At 44.8% G+C, this 25641-nt stretch overlaps 1 protein-coding gene and 1 long non-coding RNA gene across 5 annotated transcripts in view; one reads left to right on the top strand and one right to left on the bottom strand.

The window, feature by feature from the left end:
- The first annotated feature begins 210 nt into the window (after positions 1–210).
- Positions 211–10497, top strand: LOC133283330 (uncharacterized). The gene is made up of 2 exons (XR_009747784.1): positions 211–716; positions 9829–10497. It is a non-coding gene; the product is annotated as an uncharacterized LOC133283330 (long non-coding RNA).
- A 410-nt stretch (positions 10498–10907) lies between these two features.
- The window catches only part of LOC133283326 (AP-1 complex subunit gamma-1-like), a 101713-nt gene continuing 86979 nt past the window's right edge, over positions 10908–25641 (bottom strand). For all 4 annotated transcript variants that reach the window (XM_061480013.1, XM_061480015.1, XM_061480016.1 and 1 more), the window contains 6 exons: positions 24553–24694; positions 17078–17204; positions 16541–16636; positions 16138–16298; positions 14439–14537; positions 10908–12130 (listed from right to left, as the gene is read on the bottom strand). In XM_061480013.1, coding sequence (XP_061335997.1) covers positions 12029–12130; positions 14439–14537; positions 16138–16298; positions 16541–16636; positions 17078–17204; positions 24553–24694 — 727 coding nt within the window. In that variant the 3' untranslated portion in view covers positions 10908–12028. The remainder of the gene's footprint in view (positions 12131–14438; positions 14538–16137; positions 16299–16540; positions 16637–17077; positions 17205–24552; positions 24695–25641) is intronic.

Here is a 25641-nt window from a genome sequence, read left to right as displayed (position 1 = left end):
TCCTGGAACCTGGGTTAGAAGTTTTGCTAAATGGATTGAGGGTTTAACCCCATCGCTGAATGAAACACTGCATTTCATAGTTTTGTGAGATGGCTAATTCCATCTTTGGGAGTAAGTGAATTAAAGAAGGCAGTTGTAAATATCTCAGCAACTAAGAGGAAATAGAAAAGAGGACCATTGATATAACCCAAGCTGAACAAGAATAGATAACTAGCCTATCTAAAATGTTATTGCAGAACCAAATGGCCCTAGACATGTTATTGGCTTCACAAGGAGGGGTCTGTTCCATAATCAATGAAAGTTGCTGTTCCTATATAGATCAAAGTGGAAGGATTGAAACGGATCTGGAGGAAATTTGGAAACAAACAAAGATATTTCATGAAATGGCCAAGGCTGATACCTCCTGGGGGTTTGAAGAGATATGGAAAAAGTTAACCTCATGGTTACCTAATCTCTCCTGGTTAAGGCAACTGGTTGCAGGAATATTAATATTAATTGTTTTAATATTGATTACTTGTGCTATGATACAATTTTCTGGTATTGTAAACTATCTATGATAAGTTATGAAGATTGGAAAAGAAATGAAATCAAGCATCAAGTAGAAACAGGAAACTATTTCAGAAAGACTCTAGATGGTAATGGTAGTATAAAATGTTGCAAAAGAATTTGCAAAAGGACAGAAAAAAAGGGGGGATTTGAGACAAGGAGGCACAAAAGTACAAAATGTAATCAGTTCTAAGTAATGTTAAGTTTGATGGCTTTGTAATGGAAAATAACCGCGGTACTTGAAAGTAGTTGACGTAGTTTCAGGGCCTCAGGGCCTCAATACAAAAGGTGTGAGAAAAGCAGAATAGAAGGACAGGACCTGGGATGGGGAGTATCCCAGACTAGCAGATGTCCAGGATGAGAGCAGTTAAACTAACTGATAAGTAGAAGGCCAGGATGATTGCTATGTCTGTAAGCTTGTTGGGGAAAAGTAAACGACCCTTAAGGACCACCACATTTTTTGTATGCATGCTGGAAACTTTTTGGAAAATGATGTAATATGCTCAGTGACCATATAAGGATGACCTGTGTAGCAATTCGGGGACACACGTTAGGAGGAGCTATCCCCTGTGTCTCCCGGCGCCGCAATAAAGAATACCTGCTTGTCAACTTGAAACTCTGCTGGCAAGTCTGTTCCTGGAGTTTTCTCTGAATCACCATGAATAATAATGATAAGGGAAATAAGAAGGGAAAAGAATACAACCGCTCACCACCCGCCGACCAACATGCTGCATCCTGTCATCATCACAATTCTTTCTTGCTGCACCAGTTCCTGGTCTCAACTCAGCACTATAGTCCAGACATACTTTCCAATAATTACTGCGCCAAACACTTCCAGTTCTATCACGTGTTTCCTTTAATCAGCTATAGCCTTTCCCCTGTGTGGAGGCAGTGTTCTCTCAGGAGAATGGAAAATTGGTACATAAACTCTGAATAATCTTGAAAGATACAGCAAGGCCATGAGAGGCCTGAGGAAGCTTAAGCAAGCAAGATAAGAAGAAGCTGGAATTCACTGAGTTAATGAGAACTGTGGACTGTTGGCAAGCTTTTAAGGTCAAGTTCCCACACCTGTGCTTAACCAATTATATGCTAGTTGCAAAGGGTCTTCAAGACATGTATCCAATCATAAGATGCCAAATCACTGTAAGTGCATGTAAGAAATAGTATTTAAGGGGTTAAGGCTTTGTAATAAATGGCTTTTGTCTGATCATATTGATCTCTGACTGAGTCCATATATTTTCTGCGGCAATTGGTGCCCGAACAGGGACCCTCCATATTTTCCATATTGAAACTGAAGGAATTAAAGCGCGTGGCACCGAAGAAAGTGGAAAACGCAGAGCCGCAGGCACGTCGGCTGGGTTCGATCCGGCAGGACCAGGATCGGGAGGTAGACGCCTCAGAACGGAGCCTTGTGAGCCCGGAACACACTGCGCAGTGCAAATAAGGTAACAGCCGACGGGGTCTGGAAGAGGGTTAGGATGGGGAATCAATTAAGTAAAGAAAAAATGGTCATCCTTAAGCTCTTCCAGCATATCCTCTCAGTGAGAGGGATAGGATATGACAATAATCTGTTAAAAAGATTGTTGCTCTGGAGTAAAGAAAAAGAGCTCATCAAGGGGGTTAATGAAGCTTTTGATCTCGGGACCTGGAAAAAAATTGGGGCACGCCTGTGGGATCAAGTTACTTGTGGGTTTAAGGAGGCTGCTCCCTGGTTACTACTAAGAGGGACTCTAGCCACAATGAAGGCTGAGAAACAGGTGTCAAAATCTGTTTTTACAGCTCTCTCTGACTCGCCTTCACAAAAGCAGGGCTCAGTACCTACATTAGATTCAGCACCCGGTGCTACAGCCATGGTAGTGTCATCTGTTTCAGGCATAAAACATTCCAGTCAAAAACCGGCGTGCAGTACAGTACGAAAGTTTGAGGACCCTGCGCCTTTCCCCTATCCTGTGTCGACAACGCCTTTATCGGCAGTAGCTCCAGCTGATACTAAGGAGCCAGTAGTGGCTACTGAGCAACCAAAACAAACTGATGTTAAACCTTTTCATGCTGCTACTGCCCCTAAACTTAATCTCCAAGAATTTTTGCCAGGGTGGGAGTCTCCTAAGGAGGAGAATGTAACTCCAAATAAATACCCACCTCCGCCACATACACCACCGCTTGCATTGCTCCCACTGGAGCTGCAAAATGAGTGGAACTGGGACAATGGACAAAATCCTTAGATAAGCAATTGCAGGACTTGCGGGACCGCCTGGACAAGTTGGGGGAGGAGAGGGAGCAAGCCCCAGAAAAAACAGAAAAAACAGATAAGATCAGTCCGTGTGATGTGCCGTTACCACGGACTCCTACATCTAATAAAGCCAATCCGAGTGCCATGAGATGGCGAGGCTGCCTTCAGGATGCAATCATAGGCAGTACTATTTTACCGATAGATGTTCCCGCTGCATTCCCTGTTATTATAAATTCTCAGGGACAGTCTGTCTGGACTCCTATGGACTGGAAAGCTACAAAAGAAATTAAGGGAGCAATTACTCAGTATGGGTTGTCTTCCTCATATACACAGCAAATGTTATCTGCTTTCTTTTCTAGTAATGTTACTCCAAATGATTGTCTCAGAGTGGCTGCAATTTTATTAACTCCTTCACAGCTCCTACATTTTAAAAGTGGGTTTGAGGAGCTTGCTGCAAGGGCTGCAGATGAGAATTTAGAGTGTAATCCTCATCACCCTTTGCACGGTGTTTCATCTGAAATGTTATTGGGAAAGGGACAATTTCACCCTGATGGAGTACAAGCTTGTATGAAAACTGAAGTTTTACAGCAAGCACAGCAATTGGCTTTAGCTGCTCTGAAAGCTGTGCCGGAAGCGGGAAAACCTAATCCTTCATATACATCAGTAAAGCAGGGACCTACTGAGCCATATATGCAATTTATTGACAGATTGACAGAGGCTATCGAAAAGAATATTGATCTGGCATCTAATGCTAAAGAATCCATGCTTATGTCTCTGGCTATGGAAAATGCTAACCCAGCTTGTAAGCGTATTTTGCAGGTTTTGCCAAAATCTGCTGTTCTTCAAGAAATGATGGATGCATGTTCTAAAGTGGGCACAGCAGAGGAAAAGGCTGGATACATGGCTACTGCCTTCACCGCTGCTGTTAAACCCCTTCTACAACAAGGTCAGGGTGATCGTGGGGGTACTAAAGGACAAACTATTATTGAACGAACACATCAAACTTTGAAACAACTGTTGGAAAAAACAAAAAAAACAGGGGAAGAAGGAGGTACACCAGTAGCAAGGATACAGAAAGCTGTATATGTTATGATTTTTTTTGCGATTGACAGGAGACTTTAATGACCCCCCTGCCATAATACATGCTCAGGCATTAGGTTCAGGTTATATGACTAAAACTCAGGGTATTCGGGTCCAGTATAAGGACTTGGAAACCGGCATTTGGAAAGGTCCTGCAGAAGTAAAACTAACTGGTCAAGGTTATATGTGTATAATTACAGATTCTGGTCTGCGGTGGGTGCCAGCACGATGGGTGAAACCCTGGAAAGAACCAGCACCACCCCGGAACAACCCCCCTTGTCAGTGATTGAATTAATTGAAATGTCAGCTTAGGACTTCTGTTTTATGGATGTTTTTCAGTCCTTCTTATAGTGAAGAGAGCAAACAATTTTACGTTAAAGTAAAAAAAAAACAAACAAACAAACAAAAAAAAAACCAAACAAAAACATCCACCACCCCCCACCCACCCACCCGAATCTACAGCGAGACAAACATGGGATACAGGGGTATTGTGTGTGTTTTCGCTGGTGGGAAGGTCTTACATATGTTCTTATCAGGGGTATTGGGCAAACTGTGACTCATTTAATACAGTCTCTCTGTCATACTTATGAACCAGAAGTTGGTAAAAATGAATATGTCCAGGTTTCTATCAACCTTTGGAGACCTTTGTAGATATTGCTGGCCACTTCTTCCAGCACAGGCTGGCCACCTGTGTTGGAATGAGTGTGCATTTTGGTCAGTATAAAAGCCCAAGCCTCATGCGCTGTGGGGGAGGCAGAGCCTCTGCAGGGACACCCGCTAAGGTTGAGCCTGCCACCTCGCCCTGCAATGATGCTTCTCGGAGCTGTTTCTTTGTTAGTCTCCACGGGGTCCTTGTGCCACATTCTGTACATGGGACTGTGTAGTGGGAATAATAATTGTCTTTTTGTGTTTCAAATATTGTACTTGTGTGGAGTGTGCTTGTGGAATCCCACATGTGTGTGTGTGTTGAGGGCAATCAGTGTTTTGTGTATTGTTGGGTTCATGTAAACGTTTTTAATGGGTAACTGTTTAACATTTCGGGCGTGAAAGAGTTAATGTAAAAGTGCGGCTGCCAGCAGGTATTTATAGTTGCTGCTGAAGCAGGCAGGCGGATGTAGCTGCTGCCGAGCACGCCGACTTTTGCAGGAATAAAAAAAAAAAAAAAAGGGGGGGGAAGAGTTGATGCAGCAAACTCCACGACAGTTAACAATGTGCAGTTTAACCTGTCTGCTTCTCAAGAACTGATAACATGTGGGAGGGGGTATATCTGTGTCCTCCTGCCTACAGGTCCGTGATGACTGCCTGCAAAGTTTGTCAGGCCTTGCCATGAGCTGGACAGACGAATGGAAAAATCTGATGCCTCAGCTACAGGAGCTGACCGTGAATACCCCAAGCAGAATGAGATAGAGGAAGAGAAAAAACAAATACCTGCAAAACATCACTTGGGGGCAACTGAAAAGTAACATCCTGAATATGTGTGCTTGTAAAGTAGCTATTATTAGAGGCTGTGATTTTGTGTATAAAATCACCTGTATTTACCAGCTAGTTGCTTATTAGCAATTAGAAACTACACCTTGTATTGTATAGATTTGTCACTTGTAAAAGAGATGTTAGAGTTTGGAAATTTGCAGTAGCTGCTAGAAAATGCTAAGGCAAAAGCTAGAAAGATTTTAATACAATGGTAGTGTTATAAAGCAGATGATGGAACAAATTAAGAGGGTGGGAGAATTCCACTGGTAAGAAATTTCTTTGGCTAGTCCCTCACTGCCATCAGCATCTTCAACATGCTGCTGCACCCTGTAATAGTTACTCTGCTAATGTAAATTTGTGTGTGCCTTGCTGTAGTAGTGACTTGTTACTGGATGAAGCAGGTGAAACTCTGCATTGACAACAAGGTGCAAGGACTGAGGCTGACAAAATGCCTGCTACCACAATCAAGGGCAAGACTGGGTTGGCCTCTGTGTTTGCCACCAAGAAGAACCTTTAGCTCCGATGTTGGCTGCAACCCAGCAGGCGTGGAGCGGTGGGGACACATGCCATGCCAGACCTTGATGTGAAGGATGGCCTCCCCTGCTATCAGAGAGCCATACAGGAGAAAAAAGGGGCAGGCCCAGCAGCCTGTAGTTGGCATATATTGGAGATATGATCTAGGCCAAATCCCCTGCTCAAGTAGAGTCATCCAAAACATATATAAAACAAAAAGGGGGAGATGTGGAGGCAGTGTTCTCTCAGGAGAATGGATAATTGGTACATAAACTCTGAAAATCCTGAAAGATACAGCAAGGCCCTGAGAGGCCAGAGGAAGCTTACGCAAGCAAGATAAGAAGAAGCTGGAACTCACTGAGTTAATGAGAACTGTGGACTGTTGGCAAGCTTTTGAGGTCAAGTTCCCACACCTGTGCTTAACCAATTATATGCTAGTTGCAAAGGGTCTTCAAGACGTGTATCCAATCATAATATGCCAAATCACTGTAAGTGCATGTAAGAAATAGTATTTAAGGGGTTAAGGCTTTGTAATAAATGGCTTTTGTCTGATCATATTGATCTCTGACTGAGTCCATATATTTTCTGCGGCACCCCTGGTCTGAGCGCTTTGCTGTGCAGCACTGCAGATCCACTACTGGACATACGATGTGCTGCCAGGATGGTCCATGAGGAACACCAAGAGAAGTTCCCAGCAGCCTGTCCTACTCCAGAACCAGGGCTGACGACTGAACTTCCTGCCATGCAGACTGGCAGTTCCTGATGCCATTTCTGAATTCCCCAGTATCTGGAAGGCTCTTCTATTTAAAAACAGGGAACGCATAGACAACTTGTCTTAGCAGCAAGGTTAAAAGTGCTCCCCAGCAATCTGTACTCATTCATGCCATTAAACCAAGGCAGTCCCAGGAAAGGACACCTAGTTCTTAACACTTCCAGATGATACAAGATGAGACAACTTTAAACATAAATCAAGTTTCTATTGAGTTTCGCCTACAGAAAGGTCTGATTACAGTGCACATCTGGCTGCAGCTTTGGAGTTCTGTAACTACTTGCCCTGAAGAGAATTTCCATAAGGAAGGATATGTGGCAATACAGAGGAGATAGTACCTGGCAAAGAGAAGTGCAGTTATGTGCTAGAAAACAGGAAAAGTTATCTAATACAACATGCCTGTGACAAGAAAACACAAGGAGGAACCATTCAGCAGGCACATGCACTGCTCTGACAGGCAAACGAGGTTACAACAGGCCTTGTCACAGGAATGTGGAGTATGGAATGGGGCTTATTAAGCAGCATGCGAATTGTAACCAGATCCAAGGGCAGGCTGCAGAGGCCAAGGGAAAACACTTATCCCACTCAGATGTCATCACACCCTTCTACCACCTAACAAGTACTGCTGCTGGGGATGGACCAGCTCTCCTTCAGGGTGGCAGTTCATATTCACCTGGGTTCAGCAGTAGCAATCATTTTTCTCCTTAGTAGCTGGTGCAGCGCTGTGGTTTTGACTTTCAGGCTGGGAACAGCGCTGATAACACCAATATTTTTAGCTGTTGCTAAGTAACGTTTACTCCGACAAAGGACTTTCTGAGTCTCATGCTCTGCCAGGGAGGAGGGGAAGCTGGGAGGAAGCAGAGACAGGACACCTGACCCAAACTAGCCAAAGGGGTATTCCACACCACAGCATGTCATGCCCACTATATAAACTGAGAGCAGTTATCCAGAAGGGCTAGATCACTGCTCGGGTTGGGCTGGGTATTGGTCGGCAGGTGGTGAGTGGTTGTATTCTCTTCCTTTGTTATTTCCCTTATCATTATTAATATTGGTGGTAGCAGTAGTGGTTTTGTGTTATACCTCAGTTACTGGACTGTTCTTATCTCAACCGTGGGAGTTACATTCTTTCGATTCTCCTTCCCATCCCTCCAGGAGCAGGGGGAGGAAGAAGTGGGGGGAAGGAGCAAGCAGCTTCGTGGTTCTGAGTTACCAGCTGGGCTTAAACCATGACACACATAAACTGCTCAAGTGTCCTGTAATTGTCTGCTCTGTTTTCAAAAATTTCCTGGAAAATTTTTCAAATTCTGTCATTTCACATCATCTGTCACACCCAAACATTAAGAATCAGTAAGTCCTATCCCACTGCACTTGCAAAAAGCAACAAGGCACAGTTTAAAGTCATTGAATATTGACTAATTTTATTAGTCACTTCATAATTTGTTCAACCAAAAGACAATACACACAGCAGAGGTCTAATGAATCCCATGGAAATGTTTACATCTGTTATGCTCCTCACTCACCTAAGACTCAGCATTTAGTGTTTTCAAGTCACAAAGATAGACCTATAAAAGTTGGAATGCCACAAGGCTCCCTGCTCAAATGGCATGGCTTCACTTGGAATTTGTTTGGGTTTGCTGAGGTTTTTGTGTTTTGTTGGTTTTTTGTTGTTTTTTTTTTTGTTTGTTTTTAGCTTGCTTCCCCTCCCACTATACTGTCTAAAAGGTGGGATGAGCTCTATGTAAATTACAACATCAGAAAAGTGAATATACAGAAGGGTGAAAGTTCAGAGGGAAGTAGTCCAGCAGCCCCTTCCCTCACAGCCCCCAAGTAGAAAATAAACACACAGAAAGCACACCAGCAAGCCATCTTTGCTGCTCCATCTTGCAGCTAGTCCCAGCCTTAGGGAAGCACAAAGTCACCTTCCCCAGCTGTTTCATTATCTTCTGCATTTCAAACCCAAGGTACTGTATAGGTGCCAGTACCCTCACTCTTATTGCTTCAAAAGGTTATTCAAGGTCATATTTTGCCACATCAAAACCTGAACAAAGTTGAATTTTAGGACCTTCCCATGTCTCCTCCCCCTTCAGGCCCATTATGGACGCTATTCTCTCTGTCATTTTTTGACTCAAAATACATTCACTTGAAAAAACCCAGATGTTCAATCTCTCCCAGTTCCAAAATTTCCAATGCAGATATGAGTGAGATTAGCCATGAAGTCTGTATCTTGCTCCCTTTACATTCCCCTTAAACTGAAGCAAGGAAGATGTTGACCAGACCTGTAAGAACTGTTGCAGTAAACTAGTGGAAAAAAGACTTGCCCTATCTATCCTCAGAGTGCCTCAGACATGGACACACAAATACTCCACAGCAAGAAAACAAAGCAGCACAGAGCTTGAAATGCAGTTCGGGGTCAAGGAACAAGCAATGGTATCTAGCACTGCAGACAGGGGAACATATAAAACCCACCTGCGTGCCTGCACAAAGTTAGCACCCAGCCCTTAGCAGGAAAGGGAAAAAGCTCGGAGGATTATAGGAATGTTCAGCTGCTACAAAGCAGTACTTCACAGCCAAGTGATGGCTTCAAGCAAAAATCATTTCAGGTACATGCACTGTCTCCTCCAGCTCCACTCAGAAATTCTGGGGCCAGCACCCATTTCCCTGAACACATACACTGTGACAGAAGCTGAAGGAGCCAAGAACATAGCATGAAATTACACACTTACCAGACAGAGACCAACAACAAGCCTCAGCTGCTCTAGGAGATGGAAAACAAGTGCATTAAGAGGGACATGGTAAGCTGTTCCCAACTATGCTACAACAAAGAGGCCATTTGTTGAGAGACAAACAGTGAGAGACCATTTACTTCCTTCTCCCTATCTAATCTGCAGCAGTGCTCTACTTGCTCTACTACACAGACCAGCACTTAAGTCAGTGACAGTCAGTCCTATGCGATATTATTTAATGCAGTTAAAACCAAATTTAACAACCTTTAGTGGCCTCCTGCTCCCAGTTCAAGGGCAGAAGAAGTCTTAAATTTTCCAAGTACACTGTGCACCACACTTGCGGTGGTTTTGGCTGCAGAGGCAAAAAGCTGTGTCTAAGCTTGCCATCAGAGCACTGAATGTTCACTATCTGAAAAGCACTAGAACAGAAATAAAGCAAATGTGTCATTTCTTTTGAGCAAGCACTGGGTTGGAAGGTGAAGTACTGAGACAAGGAGGCACAAAATGAAATACAAACCTTTGTAAATAAGCATAATCAGTTCTAAGTAAAGTTAAGTTTGATGGTTTTGTAACAGTAGCAATGGAAAATAACTGAGGTACATGTTTCACAGAAAAAAAATAGAGTGCAGCTAGAGAACATAATGAGAATCCTTGTATAAGATAAACCACTGTAGCTGGCATAGTTTTAGGTCCTTAGGACCTTAGTACAAAAGCAGGCGTAAGAAAAGCAGGATAGAAAAACAGGACGTGTAGATAAAGAGTAGCTGAAACTAGCAGATGTCCAGGATGGGCTGCAGCTAAGCTAAATGATAAGTGGAAGGACAAGATGATTATGTCTGCAGTGTTACCAAACCAATTAAGCTAGTGTAAGCATTATCTACAGCACATGCTTCAAAGACTGCCAGAAGTGATGAAGATTGTTGGAAGAAGTAAACAACCCCCAAAGACCACCACTGCATTTTTGTATGCATGCGGGGAAACTTTCTAGAAGAATGTTGTAATACATAAGTAGCCTCATGAATATGCATGTATGTACATAACGAATATGCATGCTTAGTGACTATATAAGGATGGTTTGTTTAGCAATTTGGAGAGACACACTAGGAGGACCTATCCCCTGTGTCTCTTGGCGCTGCAATAAAGAATACCTGCTTGTCAATTTAAAATTTGTTAGCAAGTTCCCGGAGATTTCTCCAAATCAGTACCTTCAGCTTGCCAGCACACTCATGGATGAAGATCCAAGATACATCCTCCTCTCTTCCTCCCTGAAGAGGGCTCAACATCTGAACAGTTTTGTCACACCATGCTTTATGTCCTACACATCACCTCCATGAGAACTCACAGAGCTGTACTACATCGATAACAGTTCACCCTAGGAAGCAGAACTGAACTCAGCTTTCTGTAAGCTTGGAAGAGTAGTGGACCTCACATCTTTGGATCCAAATACTCCAACAACTGGCTTCCATTCAAAATACAGTTTAGTGACTTTCAGTCTGAACCTGAATTAGCACATTTCTCTGAAAGGGGAACAAGGAGCAAACTACAAAGATCAATTAAGTAACAAAATGGGAAAAGGTCTCTTTAAACCACATGGTCTTTATTTCAGTGCCAATATTACAGATACAACACAAATATCCCAGTCAGAAGTAACTCAAACAGAATCCAGGGGGTCTACAACAGGTTCTGGAAATTAAATTGCAGAGAATGTCTGGAATAACTGGGAAGAGCAACTTTGCAGCACAGTCTCTGATGAGTCTCACAGCAGGAACAGAGCCCTTGCTCAAAGACTGATCTACAAAACTGAATGTCTTTTCTACCCATAAATCGCAACTAATGGGTTAAAAAGGCTTTGAAACCATCTTTGGTAAAAAAACAGCTGCTCCTTGGATCTCTACATCTCATACATCACCACACTTTTTGGGAACGCTTGTCTGAATCTGCATGGCTGTAGCTATTGATGTAAAGAAAGAAAATTCAGGTGTAAGGTCTTAATTCCCAAGTACAGCACCAAAGCAATTTTATCAACTCTCACCAACACCTCTTTTCCTGCACTGTTTTAGGTCTGCAGATGAACTCCCGATGCCTAACTTGCTCTTGATATGTATCACATAACTAAGAGGTGGGTGTATACAACAATGCATTGAATAGGCCATAAGCAGTCCCCAGTCCCTTCAGACATAGGGGATACAAGAATAAAGAGGCAGGGCAGCCTGGTGTTCCCCAAGTCCCCAATCTGAGCCCCAGATGAAAGTGCCTGAAGGAATCCAGCTAGTAATGAAGGACAACACGCCTTGCCCATCCCAGGGGAAAGAGACAGCAGAAAGAAGGGGCAGCTGTTCACTTGCTGCAGACAAGAAAGTTTCCCTGCTAGAAATTCCAGACTTCTCTTCCAACCAGGCTGTGTTTCTTTGCAGGGGGCAGAGATAAGGGGAGAAGGGAATGTTGCTTCTGGCTGTGAATGCATGTGTGAGGGAATGCACAGTAGCCTCCACAAGCCGCCAGCCTCATCAGCAGAGGAAAGGAGATTAGTCTTAACAGATATGCTTCAAAGTCAGCCATCACTTCAGGAAAATTCCTCCTCATCAGCAGGTCTCATCTGTTCCCCATGCCCATGGTGCAGTTTGGGGGATTGCCAAGGATCACAACCTTCTTCCCAGAGTTCTTTTGATTGGGTGGGGTGAAAATAAGAATGGAGCCTCACTGCCAAGACTGAGGGGGGAAGTTGTTGACTTCTGCTAGATCTTGTATCGCTGAGCCCTTGTGATTATATGTCAACTTGATCCGCATACGTAGTTGTTGCTACAAGAGAAAAGGAAAAAAAAAACCAAAACAAACAAACAAACCAAAACAAAAAACAAATTCAGGTCTTCATTAATGACATCAATGAATCCCCCTACATCTAGCTTCCCTCCCTTACCCCATGAATACAAAACATGTACCTTTCCTCACCACAAGAGCTTGCTGGAAGGATGTGCAGGATAAGCTATGACACTGCAGATTAATGCTTAATCAGACAGGATGTTGATTGATCACTGTAGTTCTCAGATAGGTACAAACTCTCATAAAAGCTATAGCACAGCTCCTACCCACATCTGTCTCTGCACTGGCCCTGTTCTCACAAGCACTGAAGTCCTTAAATACAAAAATAGCTGCCTTAAAATCCCACTTAACAATGGAAGAAAGCACGAGGCAGATCCAGACTCTGCTGCTCTGCACTCAGGCTTTCAGGGAAAGGTGTCATTTCCCATACTAGCTGTTCATTCAAAACAGTGGTCTGGGAACTTTGCTCCATAGCACTGTGAAGGAAATAACCTAAGAAAGACTGAAAACAGAGTCTCTAGGAATATTTCCTCCTGCTGTTAAAGATGGAATAGCTCAGAAGTTTGTCATTTGGCTGTCATCCAGATACTAGGTGGCCCTTAATAATAGCTATAGGACAGCATGCTCCAGTTAAGCTCCCTATTCTCCTCACTCAAAAAAACCTGTTTCCCCAAAACCCTAAAAGCAAAAAGTTGGCTATTTCTGTCTCTTTTTCATATTGTCCTGTAGGTATGGGGAAAAGGGACAGCAGAGGGAGGAAAGGAGGACAATGACTGTTCCAACCAGCCTTAGGATAAAGAAACTATGCCTTATCACTGATAGATCAATATGATCAATAGCAGTTTTTGCTATATTTAGTGTTGCTTTGGAAAACTGGCCATCACTTTTGATCCAGCAGTCCATGTCCAGGTGAACAGACTTTTTTTACAATACTGACAGCTACCTCCTAAGTAGCAAAGCAACATTCCAAAGTTGCCTCCTCTGGAGTATTCCAGGCAAATACATTATCTCATGGAGAGGGCTCTTGCGAAGCTGTACTTTCAGGCAGTAGCAACTGAAAAGACAGTAAGAGATGCATATGTGCCTGAAGTGGAAGAGTTAGAAAAGAGTAGGCAAGAGAAGAGGGTAGGAAAATAATATTTTGCACCTCTGTGTTCTGAAGTGTTCTGGTGTTCCAACAAGAAAGCACCCCATTATCTGCGGGTACTTCACCTTGTGGGTCCTACCCAAGGTGGATATACTGTGACTTCTGCCACCCTACAGGAAAGCTCATAAACTCTCTGACATTCAGAAAATAACTTTCAAGGTGATCTTTGAAAGGTTCTCTACAGCACCACAAATAAATTCTTATCAGTTGCATAAAAGACAAAGAGAATATTCTTCTGCCTTTTAGGGAGAGGGGAGTACACTACACAGAGATAAGGGGAGATGCATGGAAGCCACAAAAGCTATGCACTAAAACCCAGCCATTTCAGTAAAATCTTAGGCTGAGATTTGAGAATTTTTCTGATCTGCACATCAGCCCAGCAGCAACACTTAGCATCTACAACAGTACATAAATGTTGACCTACAAAAAACTTAAGATGTCTTAAGTTCTTAAAGATATTGAAAATCTTAAGAGCTTTCCACAAAGCAAGAAATAAGTGATCACAATTTTATTTTTCTTTCTGATGCTATCTGAACACTTGCAAAGCCTCTTAAGGAGGACATGTGGGCCACCCCTCACACTCCCCTCAAGTCTGTTGTATCCCAGTCTTGAAGCCCATCTATGAAGGCTGTAAAACAAATGGAATTATGATTAAATCACACCTAAAGATTCTTTCCATCTGCTGTTTAAAAATACACTAATCACATTAAAAACAAGTAACACCACTGGAGAAACAGACAATTTTGTTAAGATTATGGATCAAACATTTCAACTAACACCACTGCAGACAGCAAGAATGAACGTTGTTACAACACAAACACCAGGTTGAGCTCCTCTAGAAAGGCCATCTAAAAACTTGTTTAACAACCATTCCAACGCAAAAGACGTTCATGAATTCAAGAAGCTACCAAAGCTGTGAATCTGTTTTATCAGTATAACCCAATAGAAGGCCAAACATGTGCCCAGTACTTCATGTCTTTTTCATAACTTTTTCCTAAACCTAACCAAGATGGCTGCCATTAAAAACACATAATTCACTACCATCACTCCCTACCTCTCAGAGATGCATCCCTAACTAACTGCCACTAAATGCCCAATTCCAAGACAATATCTTTAATAACTGTTCCTGGAATCTATTACCTTTTGTGGATTCAGGACTTTAATGACCTGTGTGATGGTCCCCGAATTAAATGCAGGGATGACACTGCTACTGGGAGACAGGAGCTGCAGCTGGAATGTCTGAAGAAAGAGCAGAGAAAACAATTTCACGCTTAATCACGTAAGAACATGAAGTGATTTGTTTGCACTGAGTGAAAGCAAGGAAACATTAAGAGTTCAATTCCCAGCTCTGAATAATCAGTTCTTTCAATTCCCTACCTGTAAATAACAAAACATTCATTGGTCCACCTGCTTTCTACATAAATAAGATCCAGGTAGCACAAATACTATGGGGTGAGGGCTTACTGTAGTGTACCAAAATAGCAAAGATGCATTGTTTCCAGTGTCACACACAGAGGAACAAGTGCCCTGGGTTCAGCTGTAACAGTTACTTTTCTCTTTCCCAGTAGCTGATGAAGTGCTGTGTTCCAGCTTTAGCCTGAGAACAATGCTGATAACACACCAATGTTTTAGTTGTTGCTAAGTAATGCTTAATCTGATCAAGGACTTTTCATTCTCAGGCTCTGCCAGTGAGGAAGGTCACAGGAAGCCAGGAGGAAGCAGAGACAGGACACCTGACCCAAACCAGCCAAAGACAGCATGTCATGCCCAGTATATAAACTAAGGGAAGCTACCCAGAAGGCCCAGATCACTGCTCAGGTCGGGCTGGGTATCAGTTGGTGGGTGGTGAGCAATTATATTGTGCATCACTTGTGTTTATTGTTTTTTTTCCCCCCCTTCCCTTTTTAATTTTATATTCTCTCCCCTTGTTATTTCCCTTATCATCATTATTACTGGTGGTAGCAGTAGTGATTTTGCGTTATACCTTAGCTACTGGACTGTTCTTATCTCAACCTGTGGGATTTACATTCTTTTGATTCTCCTCCCTGCTGGGGGGGGTGAGTGTGTGTGTGTGTGTGAACAGCTGCATGGTCAACCAAGAGGGCCAAGAGGGTCAACCATGACAATCAAAACTGTTCACATTTGCAACTTCGCAGGAGGTCCATTCTTTCCTCAATTCCCTCCTATGGCAGGTATGAAACCAACCCCAATTAGAGCATTACCAATTCCTAGAGGTGAATCTCCCAGAAGTGAATCTATTTTCCCAAACTTGAAGAACAGTCTAATCACACCCTGCTTAAATGGTCTGCTCTACTATGAACTAGTCAATATCTGTCTCCCATATTTTGTGCTGCAGGTAAGTGCAAGGGGAGATGATTCACTGCTTAAAGGAGGACCATCACTGATCATGTGGGGACTCATTTAAACTTTTATAAGCAGCTAAGGGCTTCAAAGGATTTTTTTTTTCCAAGTATTTAGAACTGCAAAGAGCATGGTATATTTCTTAGAAACTAAGAATAAAGGGAAAGATTAGTGCCTTCACTTTTATTTTGACTTAACATTTTTCTGCATATGGTTTAACAACTTTCCTAGGAAGTGGTGATTTTAAAACAAGATTTTGTCCAAGCAGAAGTAGCCCAATCTGATAGGAATCAGTGTTCTACTGCATATATAACGTTTACTTTCAGACTAGAGATGACCAAACTGAGCACTAGGAGAAACTATTAACAGCTTTTATCCTTGTTTACCTTGCCAATTTCTGTCTACATGAAAGCACCAATCAGGAAGTATTTGCAGCTGGCCCTCAACCTATCCCTGTAGTTGCCCTAAGTGGCTCTACCTTTGGTACTGCAGCTTGGAAAACAAAATCTGTCATATCCAGCTCTGTGCTGTTGGAGGCCTGTATTGTGATTACAGTGACACTAGGGTTGGTGTTTGACCTCTCAAAGGTGAAGTCAATCTTCATCCCGTTCTTGTTGTACGCAGTAATTGAGGGGATTCCTGTAGAGAACAAACCAGCATGGAATCCATGAATCTCCAGAATCTGGAGATAATTCCCAACATCATAGAGTGCATTTACTTTACCCCAGACATGAACTCTTCTGAAAATAAAACACACCCCCTCCTCCTGGCTCCAGTGTCTGTGCCACACTTCCAAATCCCCCCCTTTTTTTACTAGCCCTTGTTTACTCTTTTAGTTGGCTGCTGTGTCACCTTAGGCTAAGGATTTACATGTCCCTAACCTGCAGCAATATCACTGAAGAGAGGCTGTGCTGGAAGTCCATCAAGCAGGAACGGAGGCTGTGCTATCTGGGGCACAGAGGCAGATACTGGAGAACCTACAAGAAACATTGAAGGATTATTAATTAGCTGTCATGAATAGTAATTACTCCTTCTCCAAAGACTGCTGCATATCATATTCCTTTACATGAAGCTCTACAAATCATCTGTGCTGACATCCTCCCCTTTTCTGCTTTCACTAATAAGGACTGGCTCCTCTTGAGCTAGGAGGCATTCAGATGGAATTCATTCCTCACATCTCCCTGTCCTCCCTGGAAAGGCTCACAGCATTCCCAAGCTGGAGTGTGAAAATGCTCAAGTCTCACCAGCTAATCACACAGAGTCAACCTGTGACTTCATTCCCTGACTCCCACTTGTATGCTATTATGGACCTTGGTAAAAATAAGCATGAAGTCTAGGATTTTGTAGAAAGTGAACAAGCCAGCTCATCCCACCCCAGGACTGAGAACACAGACTTTTAAGAGATGCAGCCTGCTCACCTGTCAGGTTGAGGTCTCCCAGGAGGTCAAGGAGCTCCCCACCGGTAGAATCTGGCTTGCTTGTAGGTGCAGTGGGGATTACAGGTGTTATATCACTTCCCCCCAACAGGTCCAATAAATCATTTGCCTAATAAGAGAGTAGATGTAATAGTTACATATTCAGCTTCCTGCTGCTTTCCCTTACAAATGGAATGGATTCTACTTGCTCTTGGATTGAAGACCAACACAGCTGCTGGCCAGTCAGAGAGGTTCTTAGTTTGTCTATGGTCCCATGCCCCAGAAGAGATCCAGTTTTCATGCTCTGGGGACCACAGAGATAGTGAAGGACTAAGTTTGTGCACACCAAGACAGGTTGGGAGATATATGGCTTTACCTCACCCTGCTCTTGCCCTTCCCACAGTAATCACTCCCACACACCTGTTCTTGACACTAGAGTCATCAGAGTAGAGATGATGCAGCCATCACCATGCCAGAACAAGCAAAGAGATAGAGAAGAAGGAGGGAGACTGTCTCAAGCTTACTGTTGGCAGTGGTTAGTAAAATGGTCTGATAGGCAGTTGTCCTGGGTTCAGCAGTAGCAGTCATGTTTTTTTTTTCCTTTGTGCTAGCTGGTGCAGTGCTGTGTTTTGACTTCCAGCCTGAGAACAGTGTTGGTGAAGCCGATGTTTTCAGTTGTTGCTAAGTGATGTTTACCCTGACCAAGGACTTTGTGAGGCTCATGCTCTGCCAGGGAGGAGGGGAAGCCAGGAGGAAGCAGAGATGGGGTGCCTGACTCGGGCTAGCCAGGGAGGTATTCCATACCACAGCACGTCATGGCCGGGGTGGGGGGTGACTGGAAGTTACCCGGAAGGACACGGGGCTTCCGGGTGGAACTCGTCTTCTTGGCCGGTGGTATCGTATTCTCTTCCCTTGTTATTTTCCCTTATCATTGTTGTAGTTGATAGCAGCGGTGGTGATTTGTGTTGTAAATTGGTTGCTGGACTGTTCTTGTCTCAACCCGTGGGAGTTGCAACCTTTCGATCCTCCTCCCCGTTCCTCTGGGAGTGGGGGAGAACCCCGGTGGGGGGGGGGACACGGACCTCGATTGTTGTCAGCTCGGCACCACTCACTGGGAGTGAGTGAACAAGTTACCTGACTGGGTTTAAACCACAACGGTTCTTTTTGGCGCCCAACGTGGGGCACGAGGGGTTGAGATAAGAACAGATCTGACTGGATTGATAGTCACTCGTCACAATGCTGATTTATTGGCTCTCAAGGTTGTTCCTCTTGATCTCAGTTTCAGTATATCATATCTTACGTCCATCCGGTATTTGCTGTATTAGTGTTTTTCAAGTGTGGGGCTTGGGCTAAGGTTTTTGTCCCATTGTACTTTATGGTAATGACTTGTAATACAATAGAATCATTGATCATGAAACTGATCTGGCTCATGTTCCCAGTGTGGTCACCACCTTTATACTTTGGGAGGTATATGATGGAGGTGCTTAGCAATTACACATCTTTTTTCTCCTTCTCAGGTGCTCAACCTGTGAAGGAGACATTCTTTTATCCTCCCAGTCGTCCCCCCAGACCATTTACATTTGAGAGTTTTGAATTTTTTGAATGGCATTTTAATGCTGTTGAGACTTGTTTGCTGATGGTGATGGGAATCACCATGCTAACACGCATACAGAGTGTGTTTTGCCCACTACTGATTTCAAGCAGAGTCAGCTTTGGGTCTTGTCTGGGGTCAAACGACAATGTAGGAGGACCGAGAGATTTTCCCTGAGGCTGGACAACCATGAGTGGCAGGGTGTGTGGGATAGTATGGGCAAGTATCTAGGTCAGTGGGCCCCTCCAGTACTTTGGAATTTCACTACCGAACAACTGCAAAATCCAGAAGAATTAGTAAAACACTTAAATGAGGTGTGTGGTCATTCTGGCCATACCAGAGATGGACAAATCACGGCAATGTGCTGGGGCTTGGCCTATGCTTACAGGGCCTTGTTCAACACTATCCAGCACCTTCAAAAGGAAAAGAATGTCGACGGATCTGAGGGCAAAGCAACAGTCGCTACTCAAACTTTGGCTGCAATGAACAGCGCAGCTACCCCAGCGGCAAGTACAGCAGCTGCTCAAACTTCAACTGCAACAGACAGCGTGGTTACCCCAGCTCCAAGCACGGTAGCTACACCACCCCCAGCAACAAGTACAGTTGCTACTCAAACCACAGTGATAATCACTGCAGCCAAACCAGAGGACCAATTCGTACCAATATCGGTTGCCCCTGTACGCAAGAGAACAAGCAAAAAGGAGGCAAAAAGGGTGAAGCGAGATGAAGAACCAATGAATTCACCACCCGGTCCAGAATCTGATCAGGAGTCATCATCACATGACGAAGAAGAAGAGGTAACTTCTCGACCTCGGACCTCAACCGAGCTGCGGAATATGCGAAAAGATTTTACCCGTCAACCAGGGGAGCACATCATCACCTGGTTACTCCGATGCTGGGACAATGGGGCCGATGGTCACGAACTAGAAGGTACAGAAGCCAAGCAGCTGGGATCACTTGCTAGAGAAGGGGGAATTGACAAAGCAATTGCAAGAGAGAAAACGTCCCCCAGCCTTTGGAGGCGGCTCTTGGCAGCTGTGAAAGAAAGGTTTCCGTACAAGGACGATGTTACGAGTCGTTCGGCCAAGTGGACTACTACAGACAAAGGCATCCAGTCTCTGAGGGAATCGGCCATCGGAGAGATGCTCTATCACATCAAGCCGAATAACGGGGATACACCTATAGATCCAGATGAAGTTGAATGTACACGACCCATGTGGCGAAAACTTACACGGAATGCACCGTCATCATATGCCCATTCATTGGCAACAGTAACCTGGAATGACATAGTACCACTAACAGTGGATGAAATGGTTCATAAACTCCGAGAGTTCGAAGACAACCTCACCCCTTCCATCATCTCAGGTGTGGAAAAACTGTCCCAGGACCTCAAACAATTGAGGGACAATCTATCTGATTTATCCAGCTCCTCACGTGTACCAACACACGTCTCAGCTATTAACAAAAGGTGTCCTATTTTTCGAGAGAGGAGATACAGGAGGTATACGCCACGGGGTACCCTATGGTTTTACCTGCTGGATCACGGAGAAGACATGACAAAGTGGGATGGAAAACCTACTTCAGCTTTGGAGGAACGGGTGAGTGAACTGAAGAGGGGAGCAAGGGCCAAGACTGATCGTCCCATGAGAGCTACGGCTTCAGTCTCTGGTGAGCAGTTTCCCAGATGGAGTGGAAGAGCTGATTTTACTCCAGCTCCTGTGAAGAATAATCCCTTTCACCACGACTTAAGTGTCCAAAGCTGTGACGACCATTAGAGGGGCCCTGCCTCCAGCCAGGTGGAGGTAGGGGACAATCGGATTTACTGGACTGTGTGGATCAGATGGCCTGGCACATCAGTCCCACAGAAGTATAAGGCTCTAGTAGATAGCGGTGCACAGTGTACCCTGATGCCATCAAGCTGTCAAGGGGTGGAACCCATCTATATTTCTGGAGTAACAGGAGGATCCCAAGAGTTGACTGTGCTGGAGGCTGAAATCAGCCTGACTGGGAGGGAGTGGCAAAAGCACACTATTGTGACTGGTCCAGAGGCTCCATGCATCCTCGGCATAGACTTCCTCAAGAGAGGGTACTTCAAAGACCCAAAAGGGTACCGGTGGGCTTTTGGTATTGCTGCTTTGGAGACTGAGGAAATTGAGCAGCTGTCCACCTTGCCTGGTCTCTCAGAAGATCCCTCTGCTGTGGGGTTGCTGAAAGTTGAAGAACAACAAGTGCCAATTGCGACCACAACAGTGCACCGGCGGCAATATCGCACCAACCGAGACTCCCTGATTCCCATCCATCAGCTGATCCGTAGACTGGAGAGTCAGGGGGTGATCAGCAGGACCCGCTCACCCTTTAATAGCCCCATATGGCCAGTGCGAAAATCTAATGGAGAATGGAGACTAACAGTAGACTATCGTGGCCTGAATGAAGTCACACCACCATTGAGTGCTGCCGTACTGGACATGCTAGAACTTCAATATGAACTAGAGTCAAAGGCAGCCAAGTGGTATGCCACAATTGATATTGCCAATGCATTTTTCTCCATTCCTTTGGCAGCAGAGTGCAGGCCACAGTTTGCTTTTACTTGGAGAGGTGTCCAGTTCACTTGGAACCGACGGCCCCAGGGGTGGAAACACAGCCCTACTATTTGCCACGGACTGATCCAGACTGCACTGGAACAGGGGCAAGCTCCACAACACGTGCAATACATTGATGACATTATTGTGTGGGGCGATACAGCGGAAGAAGTCTTTGACAAAGGGAGGAAAATAATCCAAATCCTGCTGAAAGCCGGTTTTGCCATAAAACGGAGTAAGGTCAAGGGACCTGCACAGGAGATTCAATTTTTGGGAATAAAATGGCAAGATGGACGTAGACAGATCCCCACAGATGTGATCAACAAGATAACAGCAATGTCTCCACCAACTAATAAGAAAGAAACGCAAGCTTTCTTGGGTGCAGTGGGGTTCTGGAGAATGCACATCCCAAATTACAGTTCGATTGTAAGCCCTCTCTATCATGTGACCCGGAAGAAAAATGATTTTAAATGGGGCCCTGAGCCCCAACAAGCCTTTGAGAAAATTAAACGCGAGATAGTTCATGCAGTAGCCCTTGGACCAGTCCGGACCGGACCAGATGTAAAAAATGTGCTGTACACTGCAGCTGGGGAGAACGGTCCTACCTGGAGCCTCTGGCAGAAAGCTCCAGGGGAGACTCGAGGTCGACCCCTCGGCTTTTGGAGTCGGGGATATAAAGGATCTGAGGCCAGCTATACCCCAACTGAGAAAGAGATACTGGCAGCCTATGAAGGGGTTCGAGCTGCTTCGGAAGTGATTGGCACTGAAGCACAGCTCCTTCTGGCACCCCGGTTGCCCGTGCTGGGCTGGATGTTCAAAGGCAGGGTCTCCTCTACACATCATGCAACTGATGCTACATGGAGTAAATGGGCTGCACTAATTACACAACGAACTCGAATAGGAAATCTCAGTCATCCAGGCATTCTAGAAGTCATCATGGACTGGCCAGAGGGCAAAGATTTTGGAATGTCACCAAAGGAGGAGGTGGTGCGCGCTGAAGAGGCCCCACCATATAATAAACTGTCAGAAAGTGAAAAGCAGTATGCCTTGTTTACTGATGGCTCTTGCCGTATTGTGGGAAAGCATCGGAGATGGAAGGCAGCTGTATGGAGTCCTGGACGACAAGTTGCTGAAACTGCTGACGGAGAGGGTGAATCGAGTCAATTTGCCGAGGTGAAAGCCAACCAGCTGGCCCTGGACATTGCTGAACGAGAAAAGTGGCCAGTACTTTATACTGACTCATGGATGGTGGCAAATGCCCTGTGGGGGTGGTTGAAGCAATGGAAGCAGAGCAACTGGCAACGCAGAGGTAAACCCATCTGGGCTGCTGCACTGTGGAAAGATATTGCTGCCCGGGTGCAGAACCTGGTGGTGAAGGTACATCATGTAGATGCCCATGTACCCAAGAGTCGGGCCACTGAGGAACACCAGAACAACCAACAAGTGGATAAAGCTGCTAAGATTGAAGTGGCTCAGATGGACTTAGATTGGCAACATAAAGGTGAATTATTTTTGGCCCGGTGGGCCCATGACACTTCAGGCCATCAGGGCAGAGATGCAACATACAGGTGGGCCCGTGATCGAGGGGTGGACTTAACAATGGACACTATTGCCCAGGTTATTCATGAGTGTGAAACATGTGCTGCAATTAAACAAGCCAAGCGGTTAAAGCCTCTTTGGTATGGAGGACGATGGTTGAAGTATAAATATGGGGAGGCCTGGCAGATTGACTATATCACACTGCCACCAACCCGCCAAGGCAAGCGCCATGTGCTTACCATGGTGGAAGCAACCACCGGGTGGCTGGAAACATACGCTGTGCCCCATGCCACTGCACGGAACACTATCCTGGGCCTTGAGAAACAGATTTTGTGGCAACACGGCACCCCAGAGAGAATTGAGTCAGACAATGGGACTCATTTCCGAAATAACCTTATAGATATTTGGGCCAAAGAGCATGGCATTAAGTGGGTATATCACATCCCCTACCATGCACCAGCCTCTGGGAAAATTGAACGGTACAATGGGCTGTTAAAAACTACACTGAGAGCAATGGGTGGGGGAACTTTCAAGCATTGGGATACACACTTACCAAAGGCCACCTGGTTGGTCAACACCAGAGGATCTGCCAACAGGGCTGGCCCAGCCCAGTCAGATCTTTTACATATTGTAGAGGGGGACAATGTTCCCGTGGTGCATATGAAGAATTTGCTGGGGAAGACAGTCTGGGTAATTCCTGCTTCAGGTAAAGGCAAACCCACTCATGGGATTGCTTTTGCTCAGGGACCTGTATATACTTGGTGGGTAATGCAGGAAGATGGGGAAGTCCGATGTATACCTCAAGGGGATTTGATTTTAGGGGAAAACAGCCAGTGAACTCAATTGTATGACGTTGCCTGCTGTGTAATGCTTTTATAGCCCATCAACTAGATGTCTCCAGGTCACCAGAGACTGGCCCTGACTTCCCTCCAGCCATCATCCCAACAGAGAATGAACTTTGAACATCATGGACCGAATGGACTCGGGAGCATTATAGGGATTGGTCCATGCACTAAGAAAATGATCTTTTCCTCTTTTTCTGTATGTATATGGATGTATATATATGGGAGAGCGATGGTGTATTGAAAATGTGGGATCTGAGCACGACGTGAATGGTATGGAATAAGGGGTGGATAATGTCCTGGGTTCAGCAGTAGCAGTCATGGTTTTTTTTTTTCTTTTGTGCTAGCTGGTGCAGTGCTGTGTTTTGACTTCCAGCCTGAGAACAGTGTTGGTGAAGTCGATGTTTTCAGTTGTTGTTAAGTGATGTTTACCCTGACCAAGGACTTTGTGAGGCTCATGCTCTGCCAGGGAGGAGGGGAAGCCAGGAGGAAGCAGAGATGGGGCGCCTGACTCGGGCTAGCCAGGGAGGTATTCCATACCACAGCACGTCATGGCCGGGGTGGGGGGTGACTGGGAGTTACCCGGAAGGACACGGGGCTTCCGGGTGGAACTCGTCTTCTTGGCCGGTGGTATCGTATTCTCTTCCCTTGTTATTTTCCCTTATCATTGTTGTAGTTGATAGTAGCGGTGGTGATTTGTGTTGTACATTGGTTGCTGGACTGTTCTTGTCTCAACCCGTGGGAGTTGCACTCTTTCGATCCTCCTCCCCGTTCCTCCGGGAGTGGGGGAGAACCCCGGTGGGGGGGGGACACGGACCTGGATTGTTTTCAGCTCAGCACCACTCACTGGGAGTGAGTGAACAAGTTACCTGACTGGGTTTAAACCACGACAGCTGTGGAAACTAATCTGAGATCAGTTTCCATTACCTGGCTAAGAGGCTGCAATCCAGAGGGTGGAGATTTGGTTTCTAGTCCCGCTGACTCTGTCTCTCCGTTGGACTGTACAATCTCAGTAGGGCCATTTATGGTGACTTTCTCCATTACTGGCATTCTCTCAAGCAGGGCTGGCCTGAAAGAAGCTGACATAGTTACACTGTGCCATCTTCCTGAATCCCAAACCAAATACTCAGACATTCAGGAGGCAAAATAAACAGGGCGACCTGCTTTTCCTTTTAGCACGTAAGCTGTAAAACTGTGACAGCTTGAGGTGGTCAGAAGCAATTGTGGCATTCTGTGCCAGTGCAAATACATTAGTTGACAACTGAAAAACAAACCAATCCTCTTGCCTCCCATTTTCCCCCAGTACCTGACACACTTTCCATTGTAGTGCTAGGATAACAAACCTAAGAGAAAGATTAAATAATTGAGCAAAAGTGGACAAACTGCAGACATGGGACACAACTGCTCTGTTCTGTATGCAGCTGAGTCAGTCAGCTCATTTGATTTGTCTCTGCAGAAGGGTTAACCACTTAGAACACACAACAAAGTTGGACAAGCAAATCACCATGCTCTCAAGTGGACAAATTAAGTTTGCAAAGACATTAAGTTCACCCCTTGAGAGTACCCTCCTGTCATGGGTTCAGCTCTAACAGTTATTTTTCTCCTTCTTAGTAGCTGGTGCAGTGCTGCATTTTGACTTTAATCGGAGAACAATACTTATAACACACTGATGTTTTTAGTTGTTGCTAAGTAATGCTTCATCTGATCAAGGACTTCTCAGTCTCAGGCTCTGCCAGTGAGAAGGGGCAGGGGAAGCCAGGAGGAAGCAGAGACAGGACACTTTAGCCAAACTAGCCAAAGGGGTATTCCATACCCCAGCACATCATGCCCAGTATATAAACTAAGAGAAGTTATACAGAAGTCCCAGATCGCTGCTCAGGTCAGGCTGAGTATTGGTCAGCAGGTGGTGAGCAATTGCACTGTGCATCACTTCTGTCCATTGTTTTCTTTTTCTTTCCCCCCTTTAGTTTTATGTTCTCTCCCCTTGTTTTTTTCCTTATTATTATTAGTGGTAGT

This window comes from Pezoporus flaviventris, unplaced genomic scaffold, assembly GCF_033815535.1.
Source record: "Pezoporus flaviventris isolate CSIRO_AGI_PZ_B2104156 unplaced genomic scaffold, CSIRO_AGI_Pfla_v1 ptg000164l, whole genome shotgun sequence".
Taxonomy (NCBI): Eukaryota; Metazoa; Chordata; class Aves; order Psittaciformes; family Psittacidae; genus Pezoporus; species Pezoporus flaviventris.
Note: the sequence above shows the minus strand (reverse complement) of the source record. Positions and strands in the feature narration are given on the sequence as shown.